This window comes from Procambarus clarkii, chromosome 76 (genome assembly GCF_040958095.1).
Source record: "Procambarus clarkii isolate CNS0578487 chromosome 76, FALCON_Pclarkii_2.0, whole genome shotgun sequence".
Classification (NCBI taxonomy): domain Eukaryota; kingdom Metazoa; phylum Arthropoda; class Malacostraca; order Decapoda; family Cambaridae; genus Procambarus; species Procambarus clarkii.
Genome location: NC_091225.1, coordinates 22,420,973 through 22,437,637, shown reverse-complemented (window position 1 = coordinate 22,437,637; position 16,665 = coordinate 22,420,973). Strand labels below are relative to the sequence as shown.

The 16,665-nt window shown below is 42.8% G+C and overlaps 1 protein-coding gene across 1 annotated transcript in view; it reads left to right on the top strand.

Annotated features, from left to right (window-relative positions):
* Positions 1-16,665, top strand: part of Cyt-c1 (Cytochrome c1) — a 41,419-nt gene that overhangs the window by 326 nt on the left and 24,428 nt on the right. Inside the window, exons 2-3 of the mRNA XM_069313742.1 lie at positions 4,265-4,315; positions 13,590-13,754. Coding sequence (XP_069169843.1) covers positions 4,265-4,315; positions 13,590-13,754 — 216 coding nt within the window. The remainder of the gene's footprint in view (positions 1-4,264; positions 4,316-13,589; positions 13,755-16,665) is intronic.

Genomic DNA, 16,665 nt, shown 5'->3' with positions numbered 1-16,665 from the left:
TCTTAAGAGGATAGTAACTATGGGCCATATTACATAGAATAATTATGTGCATATTATGATAATGTGTTGAGGGTGATATTAATGTTTTTATGTATTGGGCCAATATTTGTAGGTTTCATTGCAATGGTGTTTTGAAGGAAAACATCTGCGGGGCTGTCGGGGGACAGACAGCCAGTGTGTATATACATGTTAGGCTTATATTGAAGCCCTCCTCCCCCCCCCCCCGTCTCCATTCATGCAGTTCAATCCCTGACGGTCCAAGTGGTTGGGCACCATTCCTTTCCCTCTGTCCCATCCCAAATCTCTATCCTGACCCCCCTTCCCACTGCTATAAAGTTGTAATGGCTTGGCACTTTTCTCCTGATAGTTCCCCTTCCCCCCTACTCCCCCACCCCAAGGTCAAACTACTGACCCCAGGATGCAACCCCACAGCAAGCCGACTTAACTCGTGTGTACCTATTTAGTGCTAGGTGAACAGTTGCATTAGGTGATTGGTACTAGACTCCCATACTTTGAGCGAGTCCAACTCAAGGGTTATATTTAGATGTTTATTTGAATTATAATGCCTAACAACATCGGCCTAATCTTGCCCTGTCAAACCCAGGGTAGTCCAGCAGTGTATATGATCTTGACAGTTGGAGCTTTGTTGAAGTGATTGTGGTGAGGCAGGTAAAGCAGGTGAACCGGCAGGTTCGCTTGGTGAGGCAGGCTCGCTTGGTGAGGCAGGCTCGCTTGGTGAGGCAGGCACAGCGGCAGGCTCGCTTGGTGAGGCAGGCACAGCAGATAAAGCAGCAGGCTCTCTTGGTGAGGCAGGCATGGCAGGTGAAGCAGCAGGCACAGCGGCAGACACAGCAGATAAAGCAGCGAGCTCGCTTGATGAAGCAGGCACAGCCGCAGGCTCGCTTGGTGAGGCAGGCACAGCAGACAAAGCAGCAGGCTCGCTTGGTGAGGCAGGCACAGCAGACAAAGCAGCAGGCTCGCTTGGTGAGGCAGGCATGGCAGGTGAAGCAGCGGGTTCGCTTGGTGAGGCAGGCATGGCAGGTGAAGCAGCGGGTTCGCTTGGTGAGGCAGGCACAGCGGCAGACACAGCAGATAAAGCAGCGGGCTTGCTTGGTGAGGCAGGCACAGCAGATAAAGCAGCGGGCTTGGTGAGGCAGGCACAGCGGCAGGCTCGCTTGGTGAAGCTGGCACAGCAGATGAAGCAGCAGATAAAGCAGCAGGCTCGCTTGGTGAGGCAGGCACAGCAGGTACTCGCCTATTTGTGCTTGCGCAGGTTGAGCTCTGGCTCTTTGGTCCCACCTCTCAACTGTCACTTAACTGGTGTACAGGTTCCTGAGCCTATTGGGCCCTATCATATCTACACTTGAAACTGTGTATGGAGTCAGCCTCCACCACATCACTGCCTAATGCATTCCATTTGTTTAACCACTCTGATACTAAAACAATTCTTTCTAATATCTGTGGCTCATCTGGGCACTCAATTTCCACCCGTGTCCCCTAGTGTGTGCGCCCCTTGTGTTAAATAGCCTGTCTTTATCCTGTCAATTCCTCTGAGAATCTTGTACGTGGTGATCACGTCCCCTAACTCTTGTCTTCCAGCGACGTGATGTTTAATTCCCGTAGTCTCTCCTCATAGGTCATACCTCTCAGCCCGGGTACTAGTCTCGGTAGCAAACCTTTGAACCTTTTCCAGTTTAGTTTTGTGCTTGAATAGATATGGACTCCATGCTGGGGCTGCATACTCCAGGATTGGTCTGACATAGGTGGTATAAAAAGTTCTGAATGATTCCTTACACAAGTCTCTAAATGACGTTCTTATGTTAGCCAACCTGGCATGTGATGCTGATGTTATCCTCTTGATATGGGCTTCAGGGGACAGGTCTGGCATGATATCAACCCCCAGGTCTTTCTCTGACTCTTGAAGAATTTTATCTCCCAAATGATACCTTGTAATTGGCCTCCTGCTCCCTTCACCTATTTACATTACATTTGCTTGGGTTAAACTCTAACAACCATTTGTTTGACCATTCCTTCAGTTTGTCTAGGTCTTCTTGAAGCCTCAAGCAGTCCTCTCTTAATCCTTCTCATAATTTTGGCATTGTCAGCAAACATTAAGAGGAATGAGTCTGTACCCTCCGGGAGATTGTTTACGTATATCAGAAACAGGATAGGTCCGAGTACAGAGCCCTGTGGGACTCCACTGGTGACTTCACGCCTATCTGAGGTCTCACTCCTCACTGTAAATCTTTGCTTCCTATTGCTTAGGTACTCCCTTATCCACTGGAGCACCTTACCAGTCACTCCTGTCTGTCTCAAGAGGTGAAGAGGCTGGCTCGCATGGTGAGGCACAGCAGGGGAAATAGCAGGCTCACTTGATGAGTCGGGCTCGACAGGGGGTGATGTAGCAGGCTCCGCTTCTTACTGAGTGAGGCAGAGCAAAGGGTGAAACCCACAAGATATACGTACTGTTCCAGGTACTGTATTTGTTAACTGCACAGCTGGAGAGGGCACTTTTTTCTCTTGAAAGACATTTAAAAATGCAGTTTTAACTCTGTTTTCATCTGCTTTCTTTTATCCTCATGTGATGAGAAAATCCAATCTATAGGCATCACAAGAGAATTAAGTATGCCAATATATATACAGTGGTACCTCGGAATGCGAGTTTTTCGGAAGACGAGCAGGATTTACTCCAAAAATGTCTCGGAAGGCGAGGGTTACCTCGGGACGCGAGTTTGTTGATATGTGTACAGGCCGACTGGCGCGTGGTGGCATGGCGATCGCGCCTCAGTTTACCAGTGTCTCGTGTCCAGTGACTATCCCACCTGAATTCTTCACAAGGATTTACAGTTTTTTATCGGTTTTTTGGCCATTTGAGCATAAAAGTTGTCATTATATATCTTGCCATGGGTCTCAAGAAAGCCATTGGTAAGGTTCAACCTAAGAAAATAGCTGTGAGTAGAGGCGGTAGAGGATGTCCCTTCTTGATTAAGAAAATGTGTGAAGTATGGGAAGAACTACAAAGTTTTGTTGAAAAAACTCACCCAGATAAAGCTGTAGCAGGCCGTTGCATTGACCTTTTAAATGATAATGTGATGTCTTACTACAGACAAGTGTTAAAATGTAGGGAAAAACAAGTGTCTTTAGACAAATTCTTAGTAAAACAAGCAAGTCCTAGTGGTATGCAGGCAAAATGTGCCAGTGTGTGCATACCAGTGAAGTCCTCACTGCCTTATGTGATAATGGAAGGGGACTCCCCTTCCAAACAGTAACTCCTCTCTTCCTCCCACCTCCTCACCATCTTCCATACGCCTACAGCATTCAACAGCAAGGTAAGTAATAACTTGAACATAGTTTTGTAGGTTTATTTAGATGAATTAGGTATAAAAATTTAGTTTGATGTGGGGTTTTGGGGTAGTCGGGAACGGATTAATTCATTTCCCTTTATTTCTTATGGGGAAATTAGCTTCGGAATGCGAGTTTTCGGAATACGAGGTGTCTCCAGGAACCAATTAAACTCTTAAACTGAGGTATGCCTGTATATATATTTTTTTATATATATAACCTTTTTTCATTTACAACATTGCATCTATGTGAAACCATGTTCAGAGTTTTCACACAATTAATTTACAGTGAAAAATTAGGAACTTGTTCCCATTATATAATCCCATGTAAGAAAAATGATCAGATGTTGTCTCCATCACAGTCCAATTTAGCTCCTTTCTGCAGGTGTGGTTTGCCCTTACATAATTAACTAATCCATCTATACAGTGTACTGTACAGGTACAAGTTTTTAATAGATTATTTATTGTTTATCTGGGAGACATTATACAACCCCAACATTAAAAACCTTTGCCATTTTTACCATTCTTTTCCACACTGCTATTTATATATAATTTTAATAAGGTGTTTTATTCCCCAGACAGCTTTAAAATATCCCACAATGCTTTAATTGGTGCAGTGTTATGGAATACTTTTAATAAGCTTATAAAGTATATTTTCCGGTGATACTTTCAGAAAAGTTACGGGGAAGAACTTTGTTACTTTTCCTAACTCCTACTTTGACACATTCCGGTATGACAAGTCTGGTATTCGGTACGGTATTATATGAAGGTAAAAGTTATAGCTGGAAGACTATATTGAGAATTACATGGGGAATGTGCACACAGTATAAAAATAGAAACCAACACCAATCCTTGTTTTGTTATGAACATAAATGGTTAGTTTTAGTTACTTTATTTGTTAAGACATTCTTTTGTTTTTACAGCCATCGGCCAAATTCTCAACACTGAGAGCGATGACGGCTACAAGGAAATCTGTAAGTATCAGTTCATGTGCATAAAGAATTTTATAGTTATAGATTTTCAAATTTGTAAAAATATACTTGTTTTGGGTATATTGTAAAGTGTTTTCATAAGTAATGCCTTTGCTACAAAAAAAGTTACCTAACTTATAATTGAATTTTGTATAATTATGTGGTTTTGGAGTAGAATTAAAACTAGTATGTTTAGTATAGGGTATTGTGACTTCATGTCAACACAGGCGGTGGATCAGTGTATCATTATTATTCCAATGAGGCGTCGGTATATCATCTACTACATTCAGCTTTGTTTGGTGGGTGGAGAAACTCTGCAACTACAGAGCAGCTTCCTCTATATGCCGGTCAGCCGAGCAGACAGCACGCTGGACTTGTGATCCTGTGGTCCTGGGTTCGATCCCATGCGCCAGAGAGAAACAATGGGAAGAGTTTCTTTCACCCTATGCGCCTGTTACCTAGCAGTAAAATAGGTACCTGGGTGCTAGTCCAACCTGTCCTCTTAAAAAGAACGTCGCTTTTGGCCGTTTGCCCGTATGACCGAATATGGACATACATGTAATTTGAAAATTTAAAAAAAAAATGAAAATTGGGAATTTTTTTTCAACAACAGTAAGTTAAGGGTCCTCTGATAAGTTAGGTGGGCAGGAAATTCTCATACAGTTTTAAAACGGTATGAAAAATGTTAATGGAAAGTTTCCTTTACTAAGCTGGCCGAGTAAACCGACGACTCAAACAGAAAACGGAACAGTACGTCACTTTTGTGAGTCGATTTCATTTCAAATTACGTCCAAGTTTGGCCATAGCGCGCATACGAGCCAAAAGTGGCGTTATTTTTTAAGAGGACGGGTTGGTTAGTCAGCTGTCATGGGCTGCTTCCTGGGGGTGGAAGCCTGGTCAAGGACCGGGCCACGGGGACACTAAAAGGCCCCGAAATCATCTCAAGATAAAGAAAAAATTAGATATGCCAAAATTTAAATACGGTATTGCCAAATTTTCATCTATTTAACCCTTAAGCTGCTAAGGGGTCCTGAGGAGATTTACACCCCTGTGCGCAAGAAAAAAAAAATTCTAAAAATTATTTCGTCTTCTAAAAATGTTAATTTGTGTTCCCTGAGCACGGGAAAAATAAAAAATAAATTGTAGGCGACATATTTTGGGCGCAATAGGCCGAGGAAGTCTGGCAAAATGTGGGCGTTGACAGCGGTCGTCAGAGCTGGTCAGCGTCATCCGAGCTGACGGGGGAGTTGCCACAAAGATGATATTACCTAATTATTTCAATGTTTTTGACTGATTTTTTCTTAGTTTTTGCAGTAATATTATTCAATAGTGTGTATTGTGATATATTTATATAATAAAAGGGGTGAATCATCGCTATACTCGAAAGTCTGGTGTGCATATTAGTGATTCAATTATGTTCATTAAACATTAAACAAATAGTTTTGCTGTTATTACACTCTATAAACAGTTTATATACAAGTATTTGCATGATTTTTTCACCATAACAAACCACTAAGTTGGTATCGAGTCGAAAAGCAACGAGGAGTGACCGCCACACACAGCCAGCCACTCGTTGCCACTCCTTCAACAATGCCTCACTCACCCACTTTCTCTTCCCACCATCCTGTTTTTTATTTTATTCACTTATACAGACGTTATATATAAGTATTTACATGTTTTGTTCAACACAACTGTACAACTAAGCTGATATACTGTAGTTAGTACAGGCACTAAGAGACGTCGCTACACACAGTCAGCTCCATATATAAAAGTTAGATAAATATATATATAAAGAGGCACAGGGCGCAAACGATCTTTGATCGCCCTCACTGAAGACCTGCCGAAAGGAAGCACAGTAAAGCAAAGCGGGCAATTGCAAAAATCACAAAATAAAGGAATAAATGACCATACCTCCCACCCTTTCCTCCTAGTAACAGGTGGTAACACCACAGGAGCCATTGCTTCAGCATGTCAACATTTCTCAGTGTGGAGAGGAAGTAATATTACCTTTTCCTAACTGCAGTTGCATGCAACATCACTAGTGTGCATATGGCAGATGCTTCACAAAGCTGTCATAATCCAGTAACACGAGAGCAAGTGTACATTCAAAAGGTGACACCCCTAGTGATAACACCTGCATCACAGGAGCTCCAGGACATTTCACAATTCCTAAGGATTGTAGTACAGGTTAATGATAATAAGTGGTGTCCCAAAGAACATAAATGTGTAGTGCTTTGGAAAAGTAGGTGAGATAACACAAATGTGCAAAGTGAAGTGAAAAATTGTTTGAGAAAACATTGCTCTAGTGTTCACAGAGCAGACAACAACATTACAGATGTCCGCCGGCAGGAAGGAAAACAAAACAGAACTAGATTTTTGGGGGTTTTAACCCTTAACCCTTAAACTGCGCAACGCGCCTGCAGGCTCACGTCTGGTTTGCGCAACGCGCCTCCGGGTATTTGTATTTTTCACGTTCCATTCAAAACTCCCGCGGCTACATGGGGTTCACATCAGCTTCCTCAGGGCTCTTGTAAACAGACGCCATCTTTAAAAAAAATCGTGGTCCACATTCCCGGGTGTGGGAGCCTCAGTAGTGTGTGAGCAACCAAGGCTGGCGCTCGCAACATGAGCGCACAGCACTGCTGTTCAGCATGTGACCACAGCATCGCCTAATAATGTCAAAATATATATATAACTTGTATTATTTAGCTATGATAGTGTTATATTAGAGCCTGAGTGTGATAATGACTGGGTACAATGTTCAAATATCAGTGATTCAATGCTGTTCACGATGTTCACAGCGCTAGCCACAGCACCACAGCATTATTTCGTTCATCTAGGAATCTTCAAATGATTTCTTAGGTTCCTTTTCAAAATAAACGTGTGGTCAATTATTCATTTACAGGAATTAGTGACCAGGAATGTGATAATAGCAGGAATGTGGTTATAATTAGCGTTGTGCGTAGTATTGTGGAAGGAGGAATTTTGATGAGGGAGGGAGGGCGAGAATTGAGGTAGCCTCATTGTGTGCGTGGCTGCCACTCTTGTTTTGCTCACCATACTAGCTTAGTGGTTCGCTATGGGCAACACATATGTACATGGGTATATATAGTGTGTGTATATAGTGTAAGAACAGCAACAGAAGAATGTTGAGAGGAGCTATTTTGGTGAGGGAGGTGACGTAATCGTAGCGTCGTCTGCTGTGTGATTTTTCATGCAGTGTATGGTGGCCACTGTACTGTTTGGACACAATATTGGCTTACTTGCATAGTTCTGGTAAATAAAACATGTAGATAGGTATATAGAACATGTGTAATAAGAACTATAACAATATGGTGGGAGGAGCAATGTTGGCGAGTAAGATGTTGGAGTGAGGGAGACAGGCTGGGTGTGGCTGCTCTCACTCGAGGTGTTCTGAATGTGTTCATGGCCAAATGCTCCTATTGGCCCATACGAGGCAGCTGCTATTGGCCCATACGAGGCAGCTGCTATTGGCCCATACGAGGCAGCTGCTATTGGCCCATACGAGGCAGCTGCTATTGGCCCATACGAGGCAGCTGCTATTGGCCCATACGAGGCAGCTGCTATTGGCCCATACGAGGCAGCTGCTGTTGGCTCATACGAGGCAGCTGCTGTTGGCTCATACGAGGCCGCTGCTGTTGGCCCATACGAGACAGCTGCTATTGGCCCATACGAGGCAGCTGCTATTGGCCCATACGAAGCAGCTGCTACACGGTGTTCTGAATGTGTTGATAGTGAATGTATATAGTGTGTGACAGTGTATAGTGTGTAAATAGATTGTATATATACACAAATTAGCATGATACATAGTAAATATGTGCTGCATATGTGTACACAAGTTTCATGCACGTAACACAGTGTCTACGGACAGTACGGATGTTGTACTGCGATATTATAGTGTACGTGTTCATTATACATTGGATTGGCACATAAAAACAATGAAAATGTATTTGGAAAGGTGCGCAAAATATGAACGAAAATATATTCGCGGCAACTCGCGCGCCCCGCCCCGAGCGCCCCACCGCCCCCGAGAGCTCACGGCACGGGCGCACGGGGAATGATGACGTCACGCCCCAACTTCCGGACCCCATAGCAGCCAAAGTAAGTACAATTTCGACTTTTTTTTTACATACCCATACTGAGGGAAGGGTTTTTGACACTTTAAAAAGAAAAAAGAATTTTTTCCAGAGAATTTATTTCCTGCGCACTGCGGGGGTGTCACATTTGGAGGCAACGCAGTTAAGGGGTTAAACCACTAACTGTTAAATAGCCAACATCCCCAGGGCGCTCAAGAAAAAAATTGTCTTGACAATTATTTTTTCTTATGACATTGTTAACCTTCAGGAAGCACAAAAATCCAAATAAAAAGTCTCCAACTCTTGTGATTTAGCTGTAGTGGCCTTGAGAAGTTGCATATTTTTAGTTGAGGTGCTGCATAGGAATAACTTTGTTGATTTATTTTCATTGTTTCTCAATTTATTTATTTAGTTTTTTTTTCATGCTAACAGGTTGTATGTGTGTGTCAAAGTTAGTCTATTATGTAAAACTTTGAAAATATATGTATGTATGGGTATACAAGTATAGATATAAAGAAACCCACATACTTATTCATAATAATACATGTATGTATATATATATTTTAAGCCTAAATCTTAAAATTGCATATAACACACATTTTGCCTCAAATATATACATGGTAGTCACTCATTTGTTGTTGCTAAAAGTTTGTGTATCCTCTATGGCTGCCCTAAACATTCAGACACTGGATGGTGATGTTGCCAAGCAATGGTCATCATTTTCTTACAAAGGCCCTAGAAGGAAAGTAAGGGACTCGGGTTTTTTTTTAAAGATGGAGGATGGTTACTGGTGGTCTGAAGAAGCAGATGTGAGCTCTATGTATGTGTGGGACTATTTTAACTATTTTAACACCATTTTGTGAGTTACTCCCATCATATATGTATGTATTTTTCTGTTTAAGGGTTAATGAAGAAAGCCTTAATATAAGCAGTCTACACAACAAATTGGCAAAATTAGATATTGTAGTGAACTATCATGCAGAAATAATCAGCAAATTGAAAGAAAGTAATGAGCACTCGAGTAGCAAGGTTTTAGACCTTGAGGGGTTATTGAAAGGATTATGCAAGGACTAGAATCAATTGGAAACAAATTGCTAAGCCATGGAAGAGGAAAATAAACTTTAAAAATAGCTTTGGAAAAAATTAAGTCAAATTTAAACATAAATGACTACAATAGGTTAGGTAAGAAAATTCAACATGGAAAAACAGCTTTTCAGTAGAGATGAAGTTACACAGGGAATAGAACAGTGTAAAAAAGATATGCAACTCACCTATGCACAAGTGGCCAAAGAGAAGGAAAAAATAGAAGAAGCAGTAAAGGAAGCCAAACACTGCAGCAACCAGGATAAAACAAACATTAGGCTGGAAGTGAGAAAGGAACTTGATCTAACCCGAAGTTGGTGCAAAACACAGTTGATCGAAGTAAGTCCCTGATAATTTTTGGTTGCAAAGGAAAGGAGATAACATTTAGGTCAGAAAGAGCTGTAGAAGAAGAGAAAGTAGTAGATAAAATTGTTGGCCTCGTGGAAGGTCTTGCTACCGTAGATAATGTCTGCGACTACAGGAGGATTGGAAAATGCGTTAAAGGGAAAGATCGACCTTTGTGGATCACCCAAAACGGTGCCAAACAGATGGAAGAAGTACTGTACTAAGGAATGCTAGAAAATTACAAGGTGATGAGGAAGGGGAAAGTATGGTCGTTAACACTTTCGCCCGGGCATGACGCAGCATTGCGTCATCCGTTTACTGTCAGTAATTCCGGGGATGATGCAGCATTGCGTCATCCACTTTAAATAATCGCCAAAAATCAGGTTTTTATCCGATTTTTTTGAAGACTGGTTTTAAAATGCGCGCCGATGTCTTTCCATTTTCTTTGTTGAGCCTCGTGGCCCTCAGGCGGCTTGGCACACGCCGTGGGCCCATTGTTTTCGCTCCACTGTTGTGACCAATGTCGCGTCCCCTCGCATCTCAAACGTGTGAACATTTCGGCTATTTTCCGTGGCTATATTTCTTACTGCGGCTTTAGAAACTATCTACGCTTACTCCACGATGGATAGTGATCATGAACAAGGCCCTTCCAGGAAGAAAATTGCGAAAGAAAGGCTTGAAAAGGGCGGGAATTGGGAGTGTAGCTGGAAGGCGTCTGAGCGCTCACTCGCGGCTAACGTGTGGCCCGTCTTCAACTCGTCGGCGGTTGGAGCGTGACCAGATTTTTTATTTTATATGCTAATGTTCCTCTAGAGAATTCTATTGCAAACCCATTGAGACCAAAATGAAAGACCTAGGACAAAAATTGAGGTGACCAGAGTGAAAATAGTGAAAACATTTTATCGTGTTTGCGCGCTCCTGGGTAACTCGTTCGCACTTTCTCTGTTTGCTGCGGGTAATTAGCCGGGCTTTTGGAGTTTATATGCATTTAGTGCTGTAGAGAATTCTATTGCGAACACAATGATACCAAATTTAATCTCGTAGGACGAGAATTAAGGTGACAAAGTTGAAGATAGTATACACTTTTCAGAATTTACGCGCACTCCCGTGACACCCTGGGTCCCATATCGCACAGTTGATGGGTGGCGTGCGGGGTACGCCAAAGTGTTAAGATGAGATCTTTCAAAAGACAGAGAGAAGATAAAACTGAACCTCGTCGGGGCAAAACGTCTAAATGAGAGCAGGAATGAAGAAGAAATCGATTCATTTTTCTACAAAGTGATAGGGGGTATGCAGACCCAGTAAAATGGTACAAAAAAGGCAAACCAACAAAATCACTAGAGAAATGGGTAGTGAAGAATTAGGAGGGGGGGAACATGTTCCTGAAATTGAGTACAGTTGTAGCTGATGTGTGGGAAAAAGGCTAACATAGTTCTAATCTACAAAAGTGGCAGCAGGGAAGACCCCCTCAATTCAGACCTGTATCATTGACAAGTGTAATAGTAAAAATATTGGAAAAAAATAATTAAAACTAAATGGGTAGGAGAATAGACCTGTCCACAATAAATGTTTATTGTTGCAATATTACTTGTTAAAAGTTCACTAAAATTACAATATGTACAGTTTCACACTATTTACACAGTAACACTGTATTACACACTTAGGTACTTCGGAAGTGAGCTATAATCAACAAAGTAGTCCATGGTGCACAACGCTACTTCGCTCTCGTTGCACCAGGTACAGATAAATTTTCGCTTCCTGTTTCTTCATTCTCTGTGCTTGCAAATAACGGACTCATGTACACCCTTGGCTTTAGTACTTGTAGGTAGCCAAGCTTGTAAAGCATAAGGTAGTATTGAAAAGATTATAGGAAAAGATCAATTTGTAAGGTAGTCTTTAAAAGATCGCTTTTGTGTGGTCCCACATAGGAAGAGATTCAGCTTGCCTCAGAGTGTCCGTCAGTCAGGAAGAGATTCAGATTCAGGTATTCTTGAAAATATCTATGGAAAACACCACCATGGAAGCCGCTAACACTGTTCATCTATGCTATTTGTATCAGATGCATCATCACTGAATGCAAAAAACAATTCATCTATATCATCTAAATAAATTGGAGATGGCATAGGATTGCAAGGGTGACGCTCAGAGCTACAACTGGATACACTCGCTGTATCAGTCCTCATAGGTGCTGTATCACTTGCATCCAACCTTTGTGTTAGGTCCTTATTGCGCCTAGCTTCACCAATATTATGACCTTTATGTTCTTCAAACAATAAGGTTTGAATTTCACTGACAGAGCGTTATCATTCAACACCGCGTCAGACAGGTGTTTGGGAGCCAGAGGCGCGTGCGCCACCCATGGTTGCTCATTCTGTACTAACCCAGCCAGCAGCCCTAGGGCATTCGTGGAATTTTTTCCAAGATGGCTGCCTCTCACTGGAGGTCCTAAGAGTCCATTTCGTACATAACCAACCTCGCTCACATTTAGAATGGGTACGGAAAAATCAGCAGTGTTTTCTTGGTTGGCACAGTTAAGTGGTTAACCGCTGTACTGCTCTGCATTAATGCTTTTTGTAACCACGCTACATTTTTATATCAACTTTAATGTTCTAGCCATATAGATATGCAAACAAATTTTGTATGAACAATTTAATAATCTGAGCATGCAGCTGAAGGAGAGAAAACAGTTTGGGCAAAAAAGAGCACCACTCCTAGAATACATAATTACAGTGGTACCTCGGAATGTGAGTGTCCCTGTATGCGAGTTTTTCGGAAGACGAGCAGGATTTCCTCGGAAAATATGTTCCGAGGAAATATGGTAACCCTCGGAAGGCGAGGGTTACCTCAGGAACGCGAGTTTGTTGATATGTGTACAGGCCAACTGGCGCGTGGTGGCATGGCGATCGCGCCTCAGTTTACCAGTGTCTCGTGTTCAGTGACTATCCCACCTGAATTCTTCACAAGGATTTACAGTTTTTTATCAGTTTTTTGGCCATTTGAGCATAAAAGTTGTCATTACTGTATATATCTTGCCATGGGTCTCGAGAAAGCCATTGGTAAGGTTCAACCTAAGAAAATAGCTGTGAGTAGAGGCAGTAGAGGATGTCCCTTCTTGATTAAGAAAATGTGTGAAGTATGGGAAGAACTGCAAAGTTTTGTTGAAAAAACTCACCCAGATAAAGCTGTAGCAGGCCGTTGCATTGACCTTTTAAATGATAATGTGATGTGTTACTGCAGACAGGTGTTAAAATGTAGGGAAAAACAAGTGTCATTAGACAAATTCTTAGTAAAACAAGCAAGTCCTAGTGGTATGCAGGCAAAATGTGGCAGTGTGTGCATACCAGTGAAGTCCTCACTGCCTTATGTGATAATGGAAGGGGACTCCCCTTCCAAACAGTAACTCCTCTCTTCCTCCCACCTCCTCACCATCTTCCATACGCCTACAGCATTCAACAGCAAGGTAAGTAATAACTTGAACATAGTTTTGTAGGTTTATTTAGATGAATTAGGTATAAAAATTTAGTTTGATGTTGAGTTTTTGGGGTAGTCAGGAACGGATTAATTCATTTCCCTTTATTTCTTGTGGGGAAATTAGCTTCGGAATGCGAGTTTTCGGAATACGAGGCGTCTCCAGGAACCAATTAAACTCTTAAACTGAGGTATGCCTGTATTTCTATTATATTTTGAAGACCATCACATTTTCTAACCAATGTCCAAATACTTTTATTAATAAAAAAAAAATCCTTTTCCAGGTATTAGCTGCGATAGGTGTTCTTGGAGGAGGAGCTGCAGGCTTGGCTTATGCACTTAATGAGTCGGTGAAAGCCTCCGAGCTCGAGCTACACACGTCGAAGTTCCCCTGGCCTCATGACGGCTTTTTTTCTACTTTTGACCATGCATCCATCCGTCGTGGATACTGAGGTGAGTTGCAGGGCTCTCGTTTTGTAATGAATCTGGTTTGGTGTCCCAACCCAGTATAGTGTATGTTACTGTGGTTTGGTGTTCCAACCCAGTATAGCGTATGTTACTGTGGTTTGGTGTCCCAACCCAGTATAGCGCATGTTACTGTGGTTTGGTGTCCCAACCCAGTATAGCGCATGTTACTGTGGTTTGGTGTCCCAACCCAGTATAGCGCATGTTACTGTGGTTTGGTGTCCCAACCCAGTATAGCGCATGTTACTGTGGTTTGGTGTCCCAACCCAGTATAGTGTGTGTTAGTGTGGTTTGGTGTCCCAACCCAGTATAGCGCATGTTACTGTGGTTTGGTGTCCCAACCCAGTATAGCGCATGTTACTGTGGTTTGGTGTCCCAACCCAGTATAGCGCATGTTACTGTGGTTTGGTGTCCCAACCCAGTATAGTGTGTGTTAGTGTGGTTTGGTGTCCCAACCCAGTATAGCACATGTTACTGTGGTTTGGTGTCCCAACCAGTATAGTGTGTGTTAGTGTGGTTTGGTGTCCCAACCCAGTATAGCACATGTTACTGTGGTTTGGTGTCCCAACCCAGTATAGCGCATGTTACTGTGGTTTGGTGTCCCAACCCAGTATAGCGCATGTTACTGTGGTTTGGTGTCCCAACCCAGTATAGCGCATGTTACTGTGGTTTGGTGTCCCAACCCAGTATAGCGCATGTTATTGTGGTTTGGTGTCCCAACCCAGTATAGTGTGTGTTTGGTTTGGTGTCCCAACCCAGTATAGCACATGTTACTGTGGTTTGGTGTCCCAACCAGTATAGTGTGTGTTAGTGTGGTTTGGTGTCCCAACCCAGTATAGCACATGTTACTGTGGTTTGGTGTCCCAACCCAGTATAGCACATGTTACTGTAGTTTGGTGTCCCAACCCAGTATAGCGCATGTTACTGTGGTTTGGTGTCCCAACCCAGTATAGCGCATGTTACTGTGGTTTGGTGTCCCAACCCAGTATAGTGTGGTTTGGTGTCCCAACCCAGTATAGTGTGTGTTTGTGTGGTTTGGTGTCCCAACCCAGTATAGTGTGTGTTAGTGTGGTTTGGTGTCCCAACCCAGTATAGTGTGTGTTAGTGTGGTTTGGTGTCCCAACCCAGTATAGTGTGTGTTAGTGTGGTTTGGTGTCCCAACCCAGTATAGTGTGTGTTAGTGTGGTTTGGTGTCCCAACCCAGTATAGTGTGTGTTTGTGTGGTTTGGTGTCCCAACCCAGTATAGTGTGTGTTAGTGTGGTTTGGTGTCCCAACCCAGTATAGTGTGTGTTAGTGTGGTTTGGTGTCCCAACCCAGTATAGTGTGTGTTAGTGTGGTTTGGTGTCCCAACCCAGTAGTGTGTGTGTTAGTGTGGTTTGGTGTCCCAACCCAGTATAGTGTGTGTTAGTGTGGTTTGGTGTCCCAACCCAGTATAGTGTGTGTTTGTGTGGTTTGGTGTCCCAACCCAGTATAGTGTGTGTTAGTGTGGTTTGGTGTCCCAACCCAGTATAGTGTGTGTTAGTGTGGTTTGGTGTCCCAACCCAGTATAGTGTGTGTTAGTGTGGTTTGGTGTCCCAACCCAGTATAGTGTGTGTTAGTGTGGTTTGGTGTCCCAACCCAGTATAGTGTGTGTTTGTGTGGTTTGGTGTCCCAACCCAGTATAGTGTGTGTTAGTGTGGTTTGGTGTCCCAACCCAGTATAGTGTGTGTTAGTGTGGTTTGGTGTCCCAACCCAGTATAGTATGTGTTAGTGTGGTTTGGTGTCCCAACCCAGTATAGTGTTTGTGGTTTGGTGTCCCAACCCAGTATAGTGTGTGTTAGTGTGGTTTGGTGTCCCAACCCAGTATAGTGTGTGTTAGTGTGGTTTGGTGTCCCAACCCAGTATAGTGTGTGTTAGTGTGGTTTGGTGTCCCAACCCAGTATAGTGTGTGTTAGTGTGGTTTGGTGTCCCAACCCAGTATAGTGTGTGTTAGTGTGGTTTGGTGTCCCAACCCAGTATAGTGTGTGTTAGTGTGGTTTGGTGTCCCAACCCAGTATAGTGTGTGTTTGTGTGGTTTGGTGTCCCAACCCAGTATAGTGTGTGTTAGTGTGGTTTGGTGTCCCAACCCAGTATAGTGTGTGTGTGTGTGGTTTGGTGTCCCAACCCAGTATAGTGTGTGTTAGTGTGGTTTGGTGTCCCAACCCAGTATAGCGCATGTTACTGTTTTACTATCATGGGGGTGGGGGAATAAAGCAAAAGTGGACAACTAGGATTGTTTTGTCAGTTTCCAGACTATGCTAATTGTTCATTGTGGTCATAATGTTTTGTTGCTATTGTATATAGTCAACTGGCATTGTGCTTTCTCCTAATAAATGACCTTAATTTCATTAATTAAAAGTTTGAGTAGATGTACAAGCTATTGAAAGTGAGCAATGTGTCCCCATAGAGAAGGGATTATTGTATTGAAACATAAAAAATAAAGTGGATACATTCGTTATTGAACAGTTGAACCCACTGATAACTGTTAATAAGTTTAGGTTCAGAGAAAAGTTGAACCTGTCATGAACAAGTCTTTTTATCAGGGAGGGGGAAACCGCCACCAAGAACCTCTCCTCCTACTTCCCTCGCCAACCCCCATCCATCTTACTCCATCATTCCCTCCTCCCATGTACCCATGTCATCCCTCCCTCTCACTACACCCATGCTGCCCTTCCTTTCCTCCCACTGTAATTACCTAAGTGTAGTTATAGGATGAGAGTTATGCTTGGGGTGTCCCATCTTCTCGGCACTCTTTGTAATACATTGCTTTAAAACTACTGATGGTTTAACCGTCTACCACTCTGCGAAAGTGAATTTTTCTAACATCTTTTCTGCAGCTTTGTTTAGGTAGTCTAACTTTAGACCTCTTGTTATTG